The 20,379-nt window shown below is 43.2% G+C and overlaps 1 protein-coding gene across 1 annotated transcript in view; it reads right to left on the minus strand.

The window, feature by feature from the left end:
* Positions 1-5,271: 5,271 nt before the first annotated feature.
* LOC133976482 (Krueppel-like factor 7) overlaps positions 5,272-20,379 on the minus strand; it is a 33,832-nt gene continuing 18,724 nt past the window's right edge. Inside the window, exons 2-4 of the mRNA XM_062414701.1 lie at positions 17,185-17,812; positions 8,913-9,036; positions 5,272-5,323 (exon numbers count right to left, since the gene is read on the minus strand). Of these exons, the coding sequence (XP_062270685.1) occupies positions 5,272-5,323; positions 8,913-9,036; positions 17,185-17,812 (804 nt within the window). The remainder of the gene's footprint in view (positions 5,324-8,912; positions 9,037-17,184; positions 17,813-20,379) is intronic.

The following is a 20,379-nucleotide window of genomic DNA, read 5'->3' on the forward strand; positions in this document are numbered from 1 at the left end:
CAAGTTCATCATATATTACTGCATGACGTATGTGTGACCGCTTTATGTGTTGGTGCGAATGGGGCTCTTTCTCTGCCGAAACACATTAAGACCATTTAGCTCTGCTGTGAGCTCACATACAACCTCATTTCCACCACATGTAATGAAAATGACGATCCGGAAGCACTCATGGGACGGGTGACCTTTATTGAAAAATGACTCCACCGTCTCTAATTTCATAACGTGTCTCTGAAATGGACGTAGTAGGTGTAGTTAGGTAGATAATGTGCATCTGCCTGTAATTACAGATAAAAGAACATTAACTTTGACAGATACATGTAAGCTTCTTGATGAGGGTGCCCATTTCAATTAGGGAGCATTAAATGAAACAAAAAACCTTATGGGAGTTTCTCACTGCCAGACCCAAGGAGAATTAATACACTGCATAGGGCCATTTACCAGGCAGTAATTACTCCCTAATTAGCCATTAGTTATTCGATTACCCTTTTATCAACTAGTCATGGTCAAAAGGCAGGAATAGCGGATAAGCCATCACCTTGGTTGGTAACAGATGTAATTAACATGCCGTAGATCCCTCAGAGGCAGTGCGCATTCAGGCAAAGTGAAGGTATTCTGGCCCATTTTCTGTGTTTGATCAAAAGGAACGATAAATCAGAGGCAGTTTTTTTTAATATTCATCCAGGGGTGATTTGCTGCAAATAGCAGAAAGAGGAGGGTGTAAATTAATTTTCCTGCCCACTTTTTACCCAGTTGGTTTGCAGATTTAACTGCGCATCTGAAGCACCAACCAAAACCCACCCAGTGCTTAAAATCCCTCTGGTCAGTGAGAGTAAAAGCGAAAGGGTGTGTGAATGTACTCTGAGCGGTCATTGTTAGCCAACTAAATGGTTCTGTGATTGAGATTTGATAAGAAATCATTAAATATTCTAAGAGGAGATGGATGATTAGGTGCATATTGTTGCAGGATGAAACCGCCATTAACAGACCAGCCAAGAACTCCATGAATACTCCATGCCAAACTGCTTCTACCATTTATTACACATAATTACATTCTTAAATAAAAACGATTCACCGAACAGTTCCTTGCATAGAGATATTACAATACCAATTTAAAAAAGGAATTATGAAACAAACCAGTAACAAAAATAAATCTTTCTCATTTTTCCATAATAAAGAACATTATCGTACCCATACATCATAATATACAAATGATAAATTTGAAACACTTTCTACAGCGAAAAAAGGAAAGGAGAAAGACAACGGAGGAAAAAGGTGGAGGAGGGCGCGAGGGAGGGAAAGGAGGGAGTCGGACAGGGGAGAGGAGTTGAAAGGGATCATATCTGAGAAAATGGAGGGGGGGGGGGGGGGGGGGGGGTGAGAGGGAGGGGGGAGATGAGGGAATGCTGGTAGAAAAAGGGGGTGCGTTTGATTTGAAATTCAGACCTGGTGGAAACAGAAGTGGTGTCACACATAGTAATGTGTGTCCCCCCCCTCCTCCTCCTCCTCCTCCTCCTCCTTTCCTCTGCTAAGAGCAAAAGCTGCAGTCTGGATCTCTGACTCTCAGAAGGTGGCATGAAAAACAGTGAAAACACACAAGGAGAACGGAGAGAGAGCCTGTGTTTGTGTGTGTGTATTTGTGAGTAGATTCGGCATGTGCTTGTGCATGTGCAGATGTGTATGTTTTTGTGTATTTGCCTGCATGTACTGTACTGTATGAATCTGTGTGTTTAGGGAGTGTCTACAAGCATTTAGTCAGCGAGGGGTGTGTTTGCATGCCTGCAGTGTGTGTATGCATGTATGTGTGTGTACACCTGTGTATAAAACAGCTACTATACAGACTTTTGTGATCAGCGTTTAATCACCCGGGGTCATTTGTGTGAAGTGTAGTGTACAAGCGGACAGAAAACATCAGATATGCAAGTGATTTTTCCAAAAATTCAGAGTGCAAATACAAATAGACGAAGAACACACAGGCACAGCAGAATTGACAATCATTCATTAAGATGACACAGAACTGAACCGCATCCTCGGAGACGACATGAAACAACCTTTCGAGAAAAAAACATTCACATTTGATCTCCCAGTTTTTTTTGCCGGAGCTCCCCGGAGAAGAATCGTTTGTTTATGTCAAGTCACAAGAGTCAGACCGAATTTAAACTGTCCTGTAATTGGGGTATTTCCACGTCTCCGTTCCTCAAAATCTCTCAATGAATGTGAAAAATTAACACATTCAGTGTCTCAGTCCAAAATCCTCGGCTATCTATGATTGGTACAGAACATGAACAAAACATATGCACATTCCCACACATTCGCAACCATTCAATTCAACAGGAGAGTGTTTTTGTGCCCCGTTGAAATATTGAAACACACAAGTACCTAGAGCTGCCATTGCTGATACATATTTAACTCACAGGTTAAACTGCTATTCTTCATTTTTATTTTCCACACGGAGATTTGGCCTGCGCAGGAAAAACCTGCTAACCTGCCGTGACATTTCCATTTCCAACCGCACATTTTAAGATCGTCTTCAAACCAAACGTCTGTCAGTATCTGTGACTTTAATTAATGCCAACAAACATAAAGAATGACTGGTAGCATTGAGAGTGTGTAAGCTGCAACCTGTAGTAGAAGGCCCATGACAATTTTTGGTCTCCTTTAAAAATAAACCAGCAGTTAAAACTTGCGTCTTTGCAATATTGTGTATAAAAGGGAGTGTGCCTTGTTCCTTCACATTAAGAAAGGGAGTGTTCCCTATTAATGCAAAGCAGGAGTTGACTATGTATCTGCTTCCAGAGCTGCAGACAGATCATGTCTAGATATGACTGAGCTGGGCTGCATTCATACCCGAAATTGAAATGCGCCTCTGGTATACAGAGCAAAATCAATTTTCTGTCTCCCTTGCCAAAAGCAGACTGCTGTGCGCCTCATTTGCCTCAAAGTATTAAAAGTTTGTAAAATAAAGAACAAACACTTTGACAGAGCTCCCAGTCGAGTTTGTAAGAATCCTGCCAATCTACTTTTGTCCGAACTGCCTGTTTGATTTGTGTGCGTTTTCTGTTTAAGTCCATTAAAATCCTAAATTCCTTTCTATTCATGGAATAAAAGACATGTCACTTTTCGTGTAAGAAGTGGAATTTATGTCTTTGTTCTATTGGACAAGAGTCAGATCACCAAGGACAAATGTTCCAGTTTTCTAGGAGTGTATGTATGTGTCTGTGTGGGTCTCACTTCATTGCAGTTTCACGAGCTGATGGGGCAGTTATCATTGCTGACCGAGCAGATCCCTTCAGCCACCCGCTGGAAATCTGCACTCATGACCTCCCGCCGGTCCTGCACGACCAGTAAAGTGTGTAGTAACTTGTGAAAAGCTACCAGCTGTGACTAGCTAAGTCAAACTGTTCATTTCTAATGTGAAAAAGAGAAACTATAAACACATGTGGTGTCTGGTATGATTTTACCAGTTGTGATCACAACCCTGTTCAAGTGTTTTCTTGGGCCCAGTAAAATTTACAGACTTACAACAGATACATTCACATTGATTTGCTCGGAGAAGAGCCACCCAATTGATTGAATTTGTGTGTCTTCCTACAAGTCTTTCCACATCCAAAAAAGTCTGCATCCAGACATACGTGTACATGGTCAGGAAGTCAGCAGGAATGTTCTTGGATATGCATAGGGCCTGATTAGAAGAGCTGTTGAATGTTGCTTTCTGAAATCAAGTCTGAGAGCTGTGAATTTAGAAGAGTTCTCCATGTGTGGTGTGAACGGGACAAAACCCTCCTCGACCCAGTGGCTAGTTAGGTGCCAATCACTCTCAAAGGCCAAAGAGATCATTTCAGGCATCTACAGTAGACACTTCTGCTTTTTTGGCTGCATCCAATGGTCTTTTCAATTGTCTTTTTTTTTTAACATATAGGAGAATCTTTTCTTAGAAACAATATAGCCTTTACATACATAGTGATCTTGTTTGCGCTCGGTGTGCTATCGCAGTCGGCTAGCTGCTTCGACTTGTGCATGTGGCTGTCCATGCTCTGATAGCATGTGAGAGCCAGCGTTTGGTGAGTCCCAAATTATCTCCTAGTCCAAGACATTGGGGCTTTTTTTTTTTACAAAAAGTTTGCAAAGAGTCAATTGTGCAACAGTTTTTTGACAACAACTCATAAGAGCCAAAATCCTGGAGAGGAAAAACACTCTTAGGAACCGTGTCTCTTGAGATGCTCGGTTTCAGCTGACATTCTAGGAGATGAACAGTCTTTCCCAGAGTAGATTAGTTAGCCTCATCCAGTGTTAACCCTCAACAGATGATGTTCATAAAGCCAGTCACCCCTCTGGGTGACCTCAATCAGTCTTTTCAGCACATCAGTGCAACACACTCCCATCTTCAAGTCTTTGGGGAATCCAATCTAATGCTCTGTTCAAACAAGTGCTCCGATGCCATCGAACCAGAAGGATTTATAAATGGATCCAGTTAGCAGATGTGAAAGGTCAGATGAAAAATTGTCAAATTATTATCTGTCCAATATATAGATAATAAAACCTGTGACGAATTGTAAAGGCTGTGGCAAGTTTGAGGGAGTGAAAGCCAGCTTTCTTGCTTGCTAAACCCTGTGAGATGATGTTTGGCTACTGTTGAAGATGATCTGCGCTCTTCAGCTTAGAGAAGATGAAGACTTGAATATACAGTGCGAACAGCAATCCTGCTGTCAGTGCACTTATTTTACAACTGGTCCAGTTTGGCATCCTTGTACTCTGGCACGTGGAGCACTGCTGCATGAACAGGGCTGACATTTTGGAAGCGTTTTAATCAAGGGACAATTGCAAAGTCTGCAAAAGGACGACTTAAACAAAGAGCTGCCAACTACAGGCACGTGGTCCACCATTCATCATGTGACATCCCCTCTGAGACACATAAGACGGGTGGAATGGAGCGTCTGTATCGTCCACGCAACAACACTGGGAGACATTTGTGAGGTGACGACGTGTCACTGTGGAATCATGGACCAACTGTTTGAGCACAGATTGACAGAGTCACTTATGAGCCGTCTGTCTGCCTGCCTGTGTTTCTGTCTGTAGTCAGCGTCCCTGTGCGGTGCCTCTCCCTCCACTCCAGTCCAGAATGGCCAAATCTGGTGTTTTTTGAGTCCATCCCGCGGTCCCCTTCCGACATCCATAATGTTATTTTTCTGCAGATGATGCACCCTCTCTTTTTCTTCCTCTCCACCTCCATCCCCATCCCCTCTCTTCCACTCCCGCTGACCTCTCTCGAATTCCTCAGATGTGCCTCTTCATGTGTAGCGCCAAGTGATCCGACCGTGAGAAACACCTGCAACCAAAGAGAGAGAGGAACAGAGAGCAGCTTGTTAGCTTGTTACCAATGCAGGGGAAAGAAGTTTGTTTTGTCGATTGAGCTAAATGTTGCTGTTAGCTAGTGAGTGCTGAGCCACTAATGCACATGCAATTAGTATATGTGTAACTAATTCATAATCAGCATTTTCAGCAGCACTCCTAATGACTTCAGCTGCGCCATGAATAACTAGAGAGCCCGCAGATGGATCTGTTGAAACAGTGTGGAGGGGAGTGAAGAGGGAAAAAAAAAAGCAGCAAGCAAAACATGTGCTGTAAAACGATAGCTAAATTAGATGAATCGACGCCTCTCATCTGAAATCAGGCTTGCAGAATTGCTGGGGCGTAGCTGCACATTGAAAAGTGAAATTGCCCTGGAAGTACACTGGCCTATTTTTTTTTCCATGAGGGTTTTTAAAAATGTTTGATTACTTCAACCTGATTGCCACAAATTGACATAATGTATGCTTTCAGCTGGTGTTTTGTTTACTCCACGCGTGCTTACATACAGATGCAGCTATTATATGAGACCTACTTTGCCATTACTGTTACTGGATCAACAGTATTTATGTTGCATGTGTACTGAACTTAGACTACAGCTCTATTCCCAGGAGAAAAAGTGCTTTGCAAAAAGCAAGTGTTGCTTTCTCTTAGGTAATTGGGGGGCTGCATGTTCTGCTGATAAGTGTGTTGAGGAATATTTGACATGGAGGCTTGTTTACTAGTGTGCATTTCATAATGTCATCCTAAAAATGATATCTGAGTTGAAGTTAAATCTAATGTAATCTGGTTGTTACACCAACATTAAGACTCTAGAGTTCATCCTTTGATGTAATACAGGCCCCTAAGCACAGTTTTACATTTGCAGCCAAATAAGTTTTAAATAATCTTTTTTTTTATGTATATTTGCCAATACTCCTTACATCAAGCAATGAAATAATAAATCAAATTCAACAATAGATAATGCAGTTTAACATACCCTTGTGAACCAAATAGCATTTAAATATAAATCCCTCATTTGGGAGTCAGACTCCATCTCACAGTTCTGCAACTGTTGATTTTTTTTTTGTCTTCAGTTTTGTTTTTTTGACGCCACTTTCAGATTGGCTCTTTCCACTGAGACAGAGGCAACTGTCTAAGATGTCAAGATGAATCAGTGTTTGGCCAAGAGGGGGAGTTACACTGTGATGAGCCACCAGTCATCTGTCTTACTGTCACACCTGCATGTATGTGTGTGAGTTTGTGTGTGTGTGTGTTTATTTTGTGTCCTTTTTTTTAGCGTATATGAGTGTGTGCGTGTGAACAAACACATGTGGGATTAATGACTGGCTCAGGAGACGTTCAGGCGTGTTTTTTGTGTGTGTGTTTCACTCTGTGTGTGTGTGTGTGTGTGTGTGTGCTCTGTGAGACAGATGGTAAAGTATGAGTCACGACTCGGGGGCACGACACCAGCTGGCACACCGTGGGTCTGTCTCCTCCTCCCCTCCTCTCACCCCCCACCACCATCCTCAATCTTCCACCCCGTCTTCTCTGTCTCCCCTGTTTCCCCTCTTCCTTCATCTCAGCAGGGTGTATGCGTGTGTTTGTGTGTGTGTGTGGAGCTGGAGGGGTTGGGCGCCTTGTGACACATGACAGAGGTGGGCCCGAATTAGGGATGTGCCTGCAGGGGGGTCTGGCAGTGGGGGGAGGTGGGAACTCATGGGGGAGGACTGAGGGATACTGTATTTACAGTCTGTCCAGCTGAGACCTGATTGAGTTGACACTGCTTGGCCCTCTGCTGCCACTCACACACACACACTTATGCACTGATGACCAAGAGCCACACAGTAATGCACGCACACACACACACACACACACACACATACAATAAGGCAAAGGACCCCAGGTGAAGAGGGACTTCTTTTTGTCCTTTGGTAATGAATCTATACATGATTCAAGAGGTCGCAAATGCAATAATTCTTTTGTGACATTTCTGTGACAATAAATCACATCTATGTGAATTTAATAATACATACAAAAACGGTACGTACATGCAAAAGAAAAATTTAATACAAATAAAATATCTGTAAAATCCTGACATGTGTGTTATGAAACCATAGTGTTAATATTTACAGAATTTACCAGTGCAGCGGGGATGTAGGTGTAAAAGTGTACTAATAGTATGTTAAAGTGTTTATAGAGCTGGAGAGAATTTATAAAAACCATAGAATTTACAGTAAAAATGACCTTTCCACCCAAACTTTCACCTGGGACACCGTGGAGGCTCCTGCAGACAAAATTGCTCAGAGACCCCAGAGGTGTCAGTGAGGGACGGATCTCAGACAGAACACTGTAATTAAAATAGGAGGAATAAAGATTTTTGGGTCTGAGTCAAGCAGATCTTTTTATAGCAAATAATGGCCCTTGAATGCTTGATGATTCTGTCGGTGGAGCCACATTTTAACGGGAGCCCGACAAATTAACATTTTTGCTGCGCTTCATAATTAAACAGAAGCAGCGGTGGCTAATTAACAAGCCGAAGTCGCAGGCAAATTACATTAGATCAACTCTTCAAAGTGACAGAGCACCTCTATACCTTTGTTTAAGATTAGGAGGGTCTTTTGTGATTACCAAGATAGTAAACAGGAAGTGGAAAAATGGTCTGAAAGACACATCACCCCATCTACTGAATTATTGAATTTTTTGGAATGATTTTCACACAGATACAGAAAATCTTGTGTGTGGCCCACGCTGCTTTGCTGAAGGACACTCGGTGCTCAGGTCACACAGGATAAGACCTGGATTCATCCCGTTTCCAGGAAAGTCTCTCCAATCACTGGGCCAGCTTGAGGCTTTATTTACAGTAACACACACACCTGTATTTTGGGTCATGCTGGCTTTGGAATTTCTCCAGATACATTTTTTCCCTTTAAGTGTGCAGCACATCAAAAATGTTACTATGTAGAATAAGGAATCATTTTTAAAAGGTTTATAAACTGCAACTATTAACTTAATTCATGCAAATTATACTGGTACAGAAAGTATTTCATGCTAGAGCCAAACAATCTGGCCACCCACTGGTTATTAGCTTTTAACTGATCTATAAAACATTGATAATGCCATTATTTTTTATGTATAAACCCTTTATAAAGCAGAATCTATTAGAGACTGCTGCCCAAACTCTCAGATTCAAATTAATATTTCATATCAGTGACGATTGGGAGCTCAACCATTTTACACCTCTGCCCCTGGTGTGAAAGCAGCCTCAAAATCAAGGCCACTATTAATATGCTACACAGGGTCCGACGTAGGCACCCTTTGTATTCCCATTGAAAGACTGAGCAGGTTGGGTCTTGCTTGTGTTGCAGAGGAGCACTCATTAGTAATCCTGCCAGCACACTTTTAAACTGGGTCAGTACCAAACACATTTTGGATGTGTTACCAGCATCTTGTAGCGCTACTTTACGAAACCAAACTGTGTACAAAACACAACAGGAAAAACACAGACCAAATAACCCCTTTGGAAAAGTGGATGATAAACATGTAAAGGGGGAGAGGAAAGGAGGGGAGAAGTTGCATTTTTGACAGACCTGTCACAGTGGTTGCACTTAAAAGGCTTGGCGCCGGTGTGTTTGCGGTAGTGCCTCGTCAGCTCGTCGCTCCGGGCGAATCGCCACTCACAGCCCTCCCACGAGCACTTGTACGGCTTCTCACCTGGGGAATGGAAAAAAAAGAACACACACACACACTTGTTATAATGCTCATCTGCCAATCACATGCTTGTTTGTCTCTGCTGTTTTGTGGTCATGCAAAAAGCCTGCGTCGCGCTGGCTTGAAATCCTGAATCCAGATAATTGGCTTATGTCCAGATAATTTATTTCAAACGACTACATCCTGAATGTAGTTTTTATATTTCACTGATAAACATCCCTCTGCCCCCTATTTTTCTTTTTTTCAGGGGTTGAAAAGAGAGCAAGGCAATGTTTAACACTGGGATGGAGAAGCTCCCACTGGTCTCCAAATCTTGCTGAACACGCAGAAGAGGAGCAGAGGGTAGAGAGAAGTGGAGCGAGAGAAGAAGAAGAAGAAGTGGAGAGCGAGAGGATGAAGGGGGGAAGGTGGGAGGGATGGAGGAGGGAGGTGGAGAGGAGGGGGATTAGAGGTAGGGAGAGAAAGGTGGATGAGAGAGTGAGAAAAGGAGGTGAGAGGGAAAAGTGGAGTAGGAGAGAAGTGCTGCAGAAGTGGATTAAGGCAGAGGAGGAGGCTGCAGATATGCCGGCAGGGGAGGGGTGGTGATAATTAGGCCAGTCGCACGGCATAATGGCAAGGAGACCACAATCTGCCAGCTGCGTCCAGCTCTGAAGATGTCACCTGCATCAGTCACATCCCATCTGGACTGGTACTCATGGTTGAATACAGACACACTGACACACTGACCAGCTCTGCTTGAGTGGTTTTGGCACAAAAAACGGCTTAATTTGTTGAATGTGATTATCAAAAGTGACTCAATCAATAGATCAACTGCTTTGTGAAGTCAGTCAAGATAAAAAAAGAGAGCTCGTATGAACACAGCAGTGGTTTTCTTGCTATTATTTCTACCAGCTGTTGAAGAAATTGACTCATTGTGTGCGCACTTGTGCATGGGGAAGAAGCTAAAGAGAAATCAATAATATACAGTACTGCTGCGTCCTTAATTTAAGTTAAATGCAATGAACATCAAGTTGATAGTGTTGCTCTGAGATTTGAAGCTGAATGGCACGAGCCGAAGCAAATTAACAACAAAAATCTGTTGACATGTGACCCCGCTCGAGCAATTTCTCTCAAATATCCTCGGCGAGTAGTCGTGTTACGGACCGCTCCATTAGCAGGAATCGTGTTGGGTTTGATGGCGAGAAGCAGAGGTGCATTAGGTTACAGCAGTGATGAGATGATAAATGAACAAGTAGGGAAAGTATGACATCCAGTCAGCAGTCATCAAATAGCAAAAAGCATCATTAATGAATATAAATTGATAACAGTTAATCAATTTTGTTTTTTAAATTTTTCTTTTTAAAGACATTACCTAATTACTTCAATTTGACACTAAAAAAACTCTACATTGATGTATGCAATACATTATTTATGGCAGGTAATTCAGTGAGCAATTTTCTGTTTATAAAAAAGGTGTTGAGTTTAAGTGGTTTGGTTTAGAGACACAGAAATTGCTCCTGTCCCCTTCCATCCATCCATGCATGTCCCCATTGTGGACACGTATCTCTTCATACTGCCTCACTTCCCAGAAACACCCAGAGCAGCAGGTCTGGGCCATCCGGCTCTGGCCAATGAAATTCCCGGGAGGCAGGGATGCCTGACTGTGTTGCCTAGCAACGGGAGCGAGGGGGCGGGGTGTATGTGTGTGTGTGTGTGTGAAGGAGAGAGGGGGGTGTGCTGAAACATGAGGAGGCAGTAGTCAGTGCAGCTGGCTGGATCTGGCAACGGCACGCCGCCATGCCACCGGCCAATTACCGAGCACGCTGGCAGAGCACGGAGGCAGTTGCCTAGCGACGGTAACTGTAGAGCTGTACGGGGCAAGGGGAGGGAGGGGCGGTGCTGGGGTGGCAGTAGTAGTGGTGGTAGTAGTGGTGGTGGTGGTGGTGGTGGTGAAGGAGGAGGGGGGAGTGTGGGAGGGGGGGGCACTAAAAGACCAGAGCCTGCAGCAGTACATAACCACTCAGCTACAGACTCCTCCAACGATACGTTGCCCCCCGTTGCCTAGCAACAGCACCCCACCTCCACCCCCACCCTCCCCCGCTCTCCTCTCCCTCAAGATGCCCTCGTACAAACAGGCAAGTACAGCAGGTACACACTCGTCTTCTCAAACACACACACACACACACACACACAAGAACGGGAATACTACTATTAAAATACAATGTTATATACAATCTGAATGATTGGCAGTTTAAAATGGCAATCAGTAGCCTAATCCACAAGATTAAGCCGAATTGAGCAACCTAATCTGATTATGCTCTGTTACTTTTGGATTACTTTGCCTGTAAAACATATAATGTAGATTATGAAACTAAGTGGATTATTTCTTCTGGTTTGAAGAATCAGGATTGTGGACCGGGCTGTTGTTAAAAACCATTATTTATTCTGCATTATTTAATAAGATCCCCATTAGCTGACACTTTTTCAGGCAAAATAATGTGCAAACCAAATGCTTTTTTGTCACTTTGAAAATGTTTTCTGGAGTAATCAAATAAAGCAATCACATATTTCACATCCGTAATCTGATAACTGGGTGTTTCCTGAGTCATGGTAATCCCATTATGTGTAATCTGTTACTTCCGAATGCTCTTCCACTCGCGCACGCAAGCTCGCTCCAGCCTCTCAGGTGCCAGTGTTGAAGTTAATTGCATTCCCTCCATTAGCTGGAGCTGAAGCAGGGCATCCGGGTCTCAGAGGTCATTAGAGAGGCTCTCGGAGAACGCTTTAGAGACGAGTTGCCCACAACTCACACTGCAGGATTGGAGAAGAGCAGGAGGGAGAGGAAGAGAGAAAAGGTTTAGAAAGGAAAATGATTGATGGGGGAGCTGATGGAGAAGTAAACTACGTTAGAGAGAGAGAGAGGGAGGGATGAGACTGATGGAAAAGAAGGGCTAAAAGATTAACATCTAGAAAGATTAACATCTACATCAAAAGTGTAATTTTTAAATTACAGCAGCTGCGACACAATTTTATTTATTTATTTTTATTTTGTAGTTAATTACAAAACAAAGAGGAATTGGTAAGTATGCTCTGTGCATGTATGATGGTGTATGTACAGCTGTGTGTACATTTAATGTTTGGATAAAAGATTGAGAGGGGGATGTGTCATTTTGCTATTACAAACGCCCAAAAAAACAAAACAGGATCTAGGATACTGCCTCACATCAAATTCAGGCATTTAGTTAGCAGGTCAGAATCTAAAGACATTTAAACACATCATAGAGGATCCTAGTATGCAGCTTCAACCATCCACAATAGTCAAATCAAGTGGATATCTGTCACAGTTAGTCTTTTAATACCATTACCCCTTTTTGTTACGCTCAGCATACTAAAAATACCGTCACTTTGAAATGTATGCAGTTAATTTGACTAACTTGGAATGCTGAAGCTTTATATTAAATTCAGTTTTTCAGTGTTCATATGGGGACCTAACTGTTGTTTTAAGACAGACTTGAAAAACTGAACCTGTCCTTTACACTGAAGGTGGGCTGATAACAGTGAAGAGTGTGAAACCTATGAACAGAAGAGTTATACTTATATATTCTAGTCATTGAAATATTAGAGAAATTAAAATATTCCCTATTTTTCTGGGAACCGCCTGGAAGTCCTTCATCGACCCCTCAGACCTCACATTGAGAAGTGTTTAGTTTAAATTTATTTTTATCAGTATAACTGGCAAAATATGCAACTGTTATCAATACAGTTTACAACACCTTTAAAGCTTGTGATTATATTTGTACGCTACTGATTAATGTTGTTTAACCACTGATAAAACAGCAGTAATAATAAATGTGAGCTAAACAAACAACTAGTCAAGTTTACTTAAAGTAGAAGTTGACTTTTTCCTGTGTGATTGTTTTAAAAAGGAGTTCAATAAGATACATAATTATGGTTTATTAGATGAATGGATGGACATTTGAGTGTACTGAATGACCCTTATAAAGTACAAATCGACATATGTACAGGGATGTCCACATACATCTGGCAGTATACTGTAGTGTAGATCTCAGGTTGTGAGTGGTAAACAAATATCTTGTTTAATACCATGGAGAACACAAATACAGGCATGCAGTTTCATTAAGAGAAAATAAGCAAGAAGGGACAGAAAGCAGCAGAGAGGCAAACACACAGACATGTCGGCGAAAGGAAGGAGCGCAAGAGAATTAGAAATACAGAAAGAGCAAGAGAGCGAAGCAGATGAGAAACAGAGAGAGAAAGAGAGGAGAGCACGAATAACCCAACAGGCCTCGTGTTTTACCCGTTCCCTCACCCTGCCCAAAATCTAATTGTACCATTCCTTATCTGCCATAAGCCTATTCACAAGAAGCTCTACAGGGCACTGTCATTTCAACTCAGCCCGTCTAATTCCAGATTAAATCGTCGCCTTTTCTCCGTCAGTAATTTATGGAAATAACAACTAAGAAAAAGAGGATTTGAGTAATGACATCTTTAAACTTGTCAGGATAATGGCTCAGTGAATGGGGGAGCCTGTGGCACTGCTGTCTTTTTCTGAAGAGGGTCGCTCTACTGTACCTCCCCCATTCCTGTCTTCTGTCTTCATCTACTCTTTGTTTCACTTCGCGTCACTCTCTCTCTCCTCTTCTTCTCCCTTTTCTTCAGCCTTTGTGTTTTCTTTGTGTCATCTTATGTCGAAATTCCACTCCCTTTTATCATTCTACCTTCCTGGTTTGAATAACAAGACAGATGTTCTTTTGGTGGATGCTTTTATCTAAAGCACCTTAAGTGACAATGATAAGCTCAATTGGGGGAAGGGATCCTCAAGGAACTGAATCCTTTAAGGTAAGACATGCAGCATCATGTCATTAAATCACTATCATATCAATTTGACTGAATACTGAAAGGAAGAATTAGCTTTGAGAGACAATAGTCTTCAATAGGTGACTTAATGTCATGTGACAAGGATCTTCCTAATTGCACTGAAAGAGGAAAATTGTCCTGAAACGATAAAGGCAATAAGTTGATTATCATTTTCAAACATCTGCTGGTTCCAGCTGCTCAAATGTGACAATTTACTGTTCTTCTCCATTTGATATTATTATTAATTTAACTTTTATCAACTTCCTTTTAAGTTTTTGGGAACATGTGATGGATATAGTTTTGTGATGGGTAGTTTTTTTTTTTTTTTCTTTTCTTCACTTTGAAGAATGTCTGACAAATCTGGTCTTAAAGTTACAAAACTGTGCAGCATTATCTTTTTATTCTCAATATGGGATTCTTGAGATGGACAGTGTTTGTCTTCCTTTCCAGCCCTTTGCTTGTATAGATATTCTGACTGGACTGCATCAGTGGCGCTGGTCTAACAGAGTTTGCCCAGTTGGCATGGAGTTTAATCACAGGGGCTGTAGACACACCACACTGGGGAAATCAATGATCGCGTGTCTGTGCCCTTTGTTCCAGTCTGGCTGACGCCTAAACCTGTGGCGTGCGCCGTCGAGGGTGTGATCACACATGCGGCATGTTTTCTTCATTCTTAACATACAGTAGCTGACAACTTTACTTTCTTTAAATTCACACACCCACACCCCGAATACAAGTGAGCCAGAGCCAGTAAACAAGTCCCACGTAGCTTCTGTGTTGGACAGCTGTGGTAATCTGTCAAACGGTGAATTTAGGGATGTAGATGGTGGGGAGGGCACAAACCTAATTTGAGTCTCTCTAACTTCATTTTGCATGATGGACGCTTTTTGCTGTAGCTCCACTGGTTAAAACATAAGAGCTATATATTAGTTATTCTAAGCTTTCCAAACATGAGCAATGGCCAGCTATGAGACGTCAATATCCCTCTCATTAGAGGCAAGTGGAGATTTGCATTTTTAGACAGTAATTATTTCCACTGGAATATGAAATACCCGGTTCTCACCTTCACAACCAAACCAAACGAGGAAACACCTTCAACATGTGAAAGCAAAATGGTGATAAACCCGAACCCTGATAATTAATAACAGCAAACACAGACGCCAAACAACAACTCTTGTTTTCCCTTTCCCTTAATTGAAATAAACCTACAGCTGGTATCACTCATGACCTGCCTCCTGAGGGTATCGTGCTGTTATGTTTGCAACATTTTTTTTTTTTCTCTTAAAATGATTACCACCCCTGCTAAATCAGGCAGTCTCCAACCATAGATTGAGAACCACTGACCTAGACTTATAGAACGCACAGAGGACAGGGGGGCCTGAAATAAACCGGGGGAAATGGCGGCCCATCCAGGTCAATCCATCCATCACTGTGCAGTTACTCAGACGGAGGACAGCTCCCCGACAGGGGTCTGAGTGGTTTGGGATTGAGATGGAAGAGCGGGAGAGTTATAGCTCCCGAAACCCTCCCCCCTTCCTTTTTTGAGAAGAACCTTGACAAGGAGGCCCCGTCCTGGTTTGGCACAGAGAAGTACTTAAGTAGAAAGAGCGGTATAAGAGAAGTGGGTTTTCTTAAATCATCACATTTTTATCTTACATAGTGATATTTCCATGTGGCACAGAGGGGACCGGGCTTTAAGTCTGTTCCATGATTACAGAGTTTTTTCTTTTTTTTCCCCTTATCATTTCTTAAATGCATTTTGTACTTGTTCCAGGAATGTGAAGCAGGTGGATTTTCCTCAATTATCTCAAGTCAGGTTATCGAGGAATTCAAGATGAATGAATAAATGACTGGATGGATAGATAGACATAAACTCATAATGTAGATGGCGTCTATTATGAAAACAGTTTATATGTCTTGTAGAAAACTTTGTTCACTGTTTATTTCCACTCACAAACCAGAAGAATTATCCAGAAGTAAACTGTAACATAAAGTCTGTATGTCTGATTGAGTAGCCGAGACTTGACTGCATGGATTAAATGTATTTTTCTAATAAAGTATTTCATTAGAAAGCTTTTGGAAAAAAATATATATATGTATAAGAAAAAAAGATTATGATCAACAGCAGTCAAAGTCCAACAAGTACAAAATCCAACCTGATGAAACAATGATTTTTAAATGATTTTTCTTTCAGTTGCTACGTTCAGCACTGAGGCGTAAAATGCCATGGCGGTTCCCTCTTCACTGTGCAGTAGTCATTTAGCCTCAGGATTGAGTCTTTTTATCCTGTCAGCAACAATGAGCGTCAATCAAGTTCATTACCCACAGGTGTATCAAGTGGCTTCACTGCCCCCAGAGTCGCCTCTCTCAGGCTTTGTTCAGACTGCAGGTAAATCAGACTTGTTTCTCAAATCAGATCTTAAAGACAGACTGCCCGCACTAATATCTGCAAGTGATCAGATGGGATTTGTGTGTCAAGGCCTCAGCAGCCTATCTGCATGGGTTGCTGTGGTAACAACGTAGGCGTCAGTAAATACGTACGCTGGTGATGCAGCTTTTCAACATAGAAGCATGAGAAATGGAGATCCATCATCATCGCCTCCAAAGTGCCAGCAGACTATTTATTTCAGTGTCTGTCCACAGACAGTTGTTCTCTGTGTTGTCCTCCATACCTCTCTGCTGGTAGCAGTATGGATTCTGCTCAGCCGCTCTGATGCACTTTTTTCATTCTGGATTTGATGTCATTGCTGTGTGTCACATTGCAAGTGATGCAAAAGACACTTTGAAATCTGATTTGGGCATCCAGACTGAGACGCAAGTGTAGAAATCTGACTGAAATCGCATTTTATACCACCTCCAAAATGTGTTCTGGATCCGATTAGCAAAAAATGCATTTCATGTGTTTTTTAGCTGTCCAGATTTTCTAAAATCAAACTGGATACAATATGTTAAGAAATGGATTAGGGCTGGCAGTCGGAACAAAGCCTAAAAGTCTGATCGGGTCAATATTAATCTGAGAAGTGCATGAAGTAAATGTTGATATTCAAAATACCTACAGCTTTTGTAACATTATATCTCTACAGCACTCCTATCCACATGAAAATGCATGAATGTAAGATTTTTAGGTGATTCAAAACAATAATATTCAACCAGTCCTGAAGCTGAATGACTGTAGCACAAAGAAGGCAACATAACAACTGAAATATTAGAATTAAAACTAAACTACTACTCTACTACAGCCTCCTCTTTTACTACTATAACTCCAACATCTTCAGCTTTATGATTAATTCTCACCTGTGTGTGTCCTCTGATGGGCCTTTAAGTGGGAGCTCTTGGTGTACACCTTCCTGCAGCCATTGAATTGACAACGGTGAATCCTCTTCTTGTTCTCCGGTAGCTCCCCCACCCCGATCACACATGCAGCCCCCTCCTCTTCGTCCTTCATCCGCACGGGGAGCGCATGTGCCGCCACGAGCCGGGCCGCGCTAAGCCCCACCTTCCTAGCCACCAGCTTTAGGGTGAGCGTCCCGTCAGCTGAGGCCGTCAGCGTCTGGTTGGGTTTGACGAGGTGCCGGCCGAGTTCTGGCGATGAGGGGGGCGTCAAGGAGGTGACGGCGCTCAGCTGGGCCTGGTGAACCCCTTCCATCCCTTCTACAGTTTCCAGACCCTGGCCCTTGGGTTTGAGGTCTTTTTTCATTGCACCGGTTGAGGGGAAGTTCTTACGTGTTGGGCAGAGGATCACTGGAGGTGGGCTTGGGGGTTCAGGGAGGCTGGGCAGGCTGGGGAGCAAGGCGTCTGACAACTCTTCTTCCCCGTCCTCTTTCAGGTACGCCGGAGTCAAGAGGCCATCCAAGTCTTGGTCGAAGAGTTCAGACAAGCGCTTGGGCTCCGTCTGCAGATAACGCTCCAATTCAAGGCAAGTCTGAAAGAGAAAAATTGGGAGAGGAGACTCAATTTAGACTCAATTCAGGCAAGTTTATGCATTTGGCCAGCTGTAGTAAAAATGTCTGTCCTCACTCTCAAATCCCACTTGACAATTTCAACAGCCATCAGATCATCTGATATGCCTTTACACACTGTGTAGAGAAAATCTGCATGGTGCCATCCGCTCACCCAGACAGGCAACTTAGCAGCTCTGCCAGCTGTCACATGCACACACGCACAGATAGCCACCAAGACAGCCAGGATTACCTGGCAGCTCCAGCAAGACGGCTGATTACACACTGATTGATTGCAGCCGCTGTAGCGTGGAACGAAAAGCGAGGCGAGTGGATAGCAGGAGGAGAAGTGCTAAACTATACAGAACTCCTATCAAACAACATTTTATAGAGCTTTGACAAGCCATGTGTGCACCGGCTTCCACTGAGCCAAGATAGGAAGATTTATTCAGCTGTAGTTATGGTCTGCTTCATCCCTATTACTCCAAACACCTCTCCCCGCGGAGGGCAAATAAAAGGCTGCATCCCCGATTTGTGTGAACTGGCATCCTGAGAAGTCTATTACTTTACAACAAGCTGGCAAGGATCTAAGAAGAGAGCCAGTGGGGGAAAGAGACGCTCCATGTCCAAGGATGAAGCTATTATGTTTGAATGGACGGCGCCAGTTTGATCCCAGGGATCGTTGTGTTTCGCTTGTAGCCACTAACCCGTTTTGACAGCTGAGATGGAGGCTAGCAGCTCCACTGGGCGCGTGCTACTTGCCACTTCATTTGTGTGTAAATAGGCACTGACAGACAGAGTAGCTAGTTCCATTATCAGGAATAAGGTTGTACAGACTGAACACATCAAGACATTTACAATCTTAGAACTTCCCCCCCCTCTCCTTGTTTGCACCTTCTAAAAATAAAACCACACTTTTTTCTCTTTTTTGGAGGGGAAGGGGTGTCTGTTGCTAAGGGACTGTGATTTCTCCTCAAAGTCGTCTTCTTCCAAGAACAAAAAGGGATTTGGAGTGTTGTTTTTTGACTGTTTACAGTATTTGCATACTTACATCAAATTATAAAAGCTTCTCGAGACCACACCTACATCAAGAGGTGCAGATAATGCACCGTGCCTCCTCCCTCCACTGCACGCCTACATGTTTTTCCTTTCTTTTTTCTTTTTTTTTGTCTGAAGCCTTTAAAAAATAACTTCTTTCATGCACTATCTGAGAGGTCTCTACTGTTTCCTTGATGGCTGCGGCCACTGAATTAAATGAGAAGGGGCTTTTTTTTCCTTTATCCCTTCTTTCAGAGCACAATTAAATATTGAAGGCATCGAGACATGATGAAGGGAATAGCGTGCGTCAACCTGTGAGTTATAGAGTGGTGATCGAGTGGCTGCCAGGGAGAAAAAAAAAACCCAAACCTGCTCTGTTGACAACATGCTCAGCACTATCTTTCAACTCCGTCTGCCCACATCACTCTCTCTCTTGCTCATTCTCACCATCACCCTTCTTCTACCTCACCCCCTATCGACTCTCCAAAATCTCCCCCTTTTCTCCCCTATTTTTCTCTTTTTCCTCTCATTGTCGTCTCCTCCTCTCCCAAGGTGAGGACTAATTATCCGCTTAAACCAGCCAGTTAAAGGGGACTTTATTCAGCAAAACGCTGAGGACTGCAAACCAAGGTGTGTGTGTGTGTGTGTGTGTGTGTGTGTGTGTGTGTGTGTGTGTGTGTGTGTGTGTGTGTGTGTTCGTGTGTGTGTATATGTGTGTGTGTGTGAGGTAGAGATAGTTCAAGGGAGCGAAAAGAGGATAGAAACGGATAAGTGAGAGTGGAAGGTGAGGAAGAAGGAGGAGAAGGAGGAGCAGAGTGATGGAGGGACAAGGTGAAGGAGGCAGGAGAGGATAGAGGAGAGGGAGACAGAGCGGAGGAAGGTCTTGACTTCATTTTCTCGGCGGGGGGTGAATCCTTTTTGGAAGTGTGACATTTGGCGTAACAGGATCCTGTCAGCGGGCAAGCCACGGGTCTCACACACACACACACAGGCATGCACACACACAGGAAAGGGTTCACACACACTAAATGTTAGGTTACGACCCACGGTGATGTGCTCAGATGTCGGCTGCGACAAGGGCGAGAAGCACACACACACACACACACACACGTACTGTACTTACATTTGTGTGCATATACAATGTGGGACGTTTGACAAGGTAAGAACGATGAAAGGTGAGGGGGGGATGGCGGGTATGACGCTCTCCTTCCATCTTCTTTTCTCCCATCACTCCATCAAGGCCCTTCCATCCCCTCCCCCTCCCTCTCTTCCCCTCCCCCCCCCCCCCCCCCCCCCCCCCCCCCCCCCCCCCCCCCCTTCCTCCCCCAGGTGGTGACATTAACACTGTTAGAGAGAAGGTCATGTAGTTGATCAGCAGTTCCTGTGTGTGTAGTAGTGTGGGTGTATGCACTGTATCTGTATGTGTAATTATGCAAGTTTGTGTGTGCACATAATTTTGCAAGCGCGTGTGTATGCGTGAGTAGCATAATTATGCTGCTCTGTGCGTAATTAT

This window comes from Scomber scombrus, chromosome 24, assembly GCF_963691925.1.
Source record: "Scomber scombrus chromosome 24, fScoSco1.1, whole genome shotgun sequence".
NCBI classification, from domain to species: Eukaryota; Metazoa; Chordata; class Actinopteri; order Scombriformes; family Scombridae; genus Scomber; species Scomber scombrus.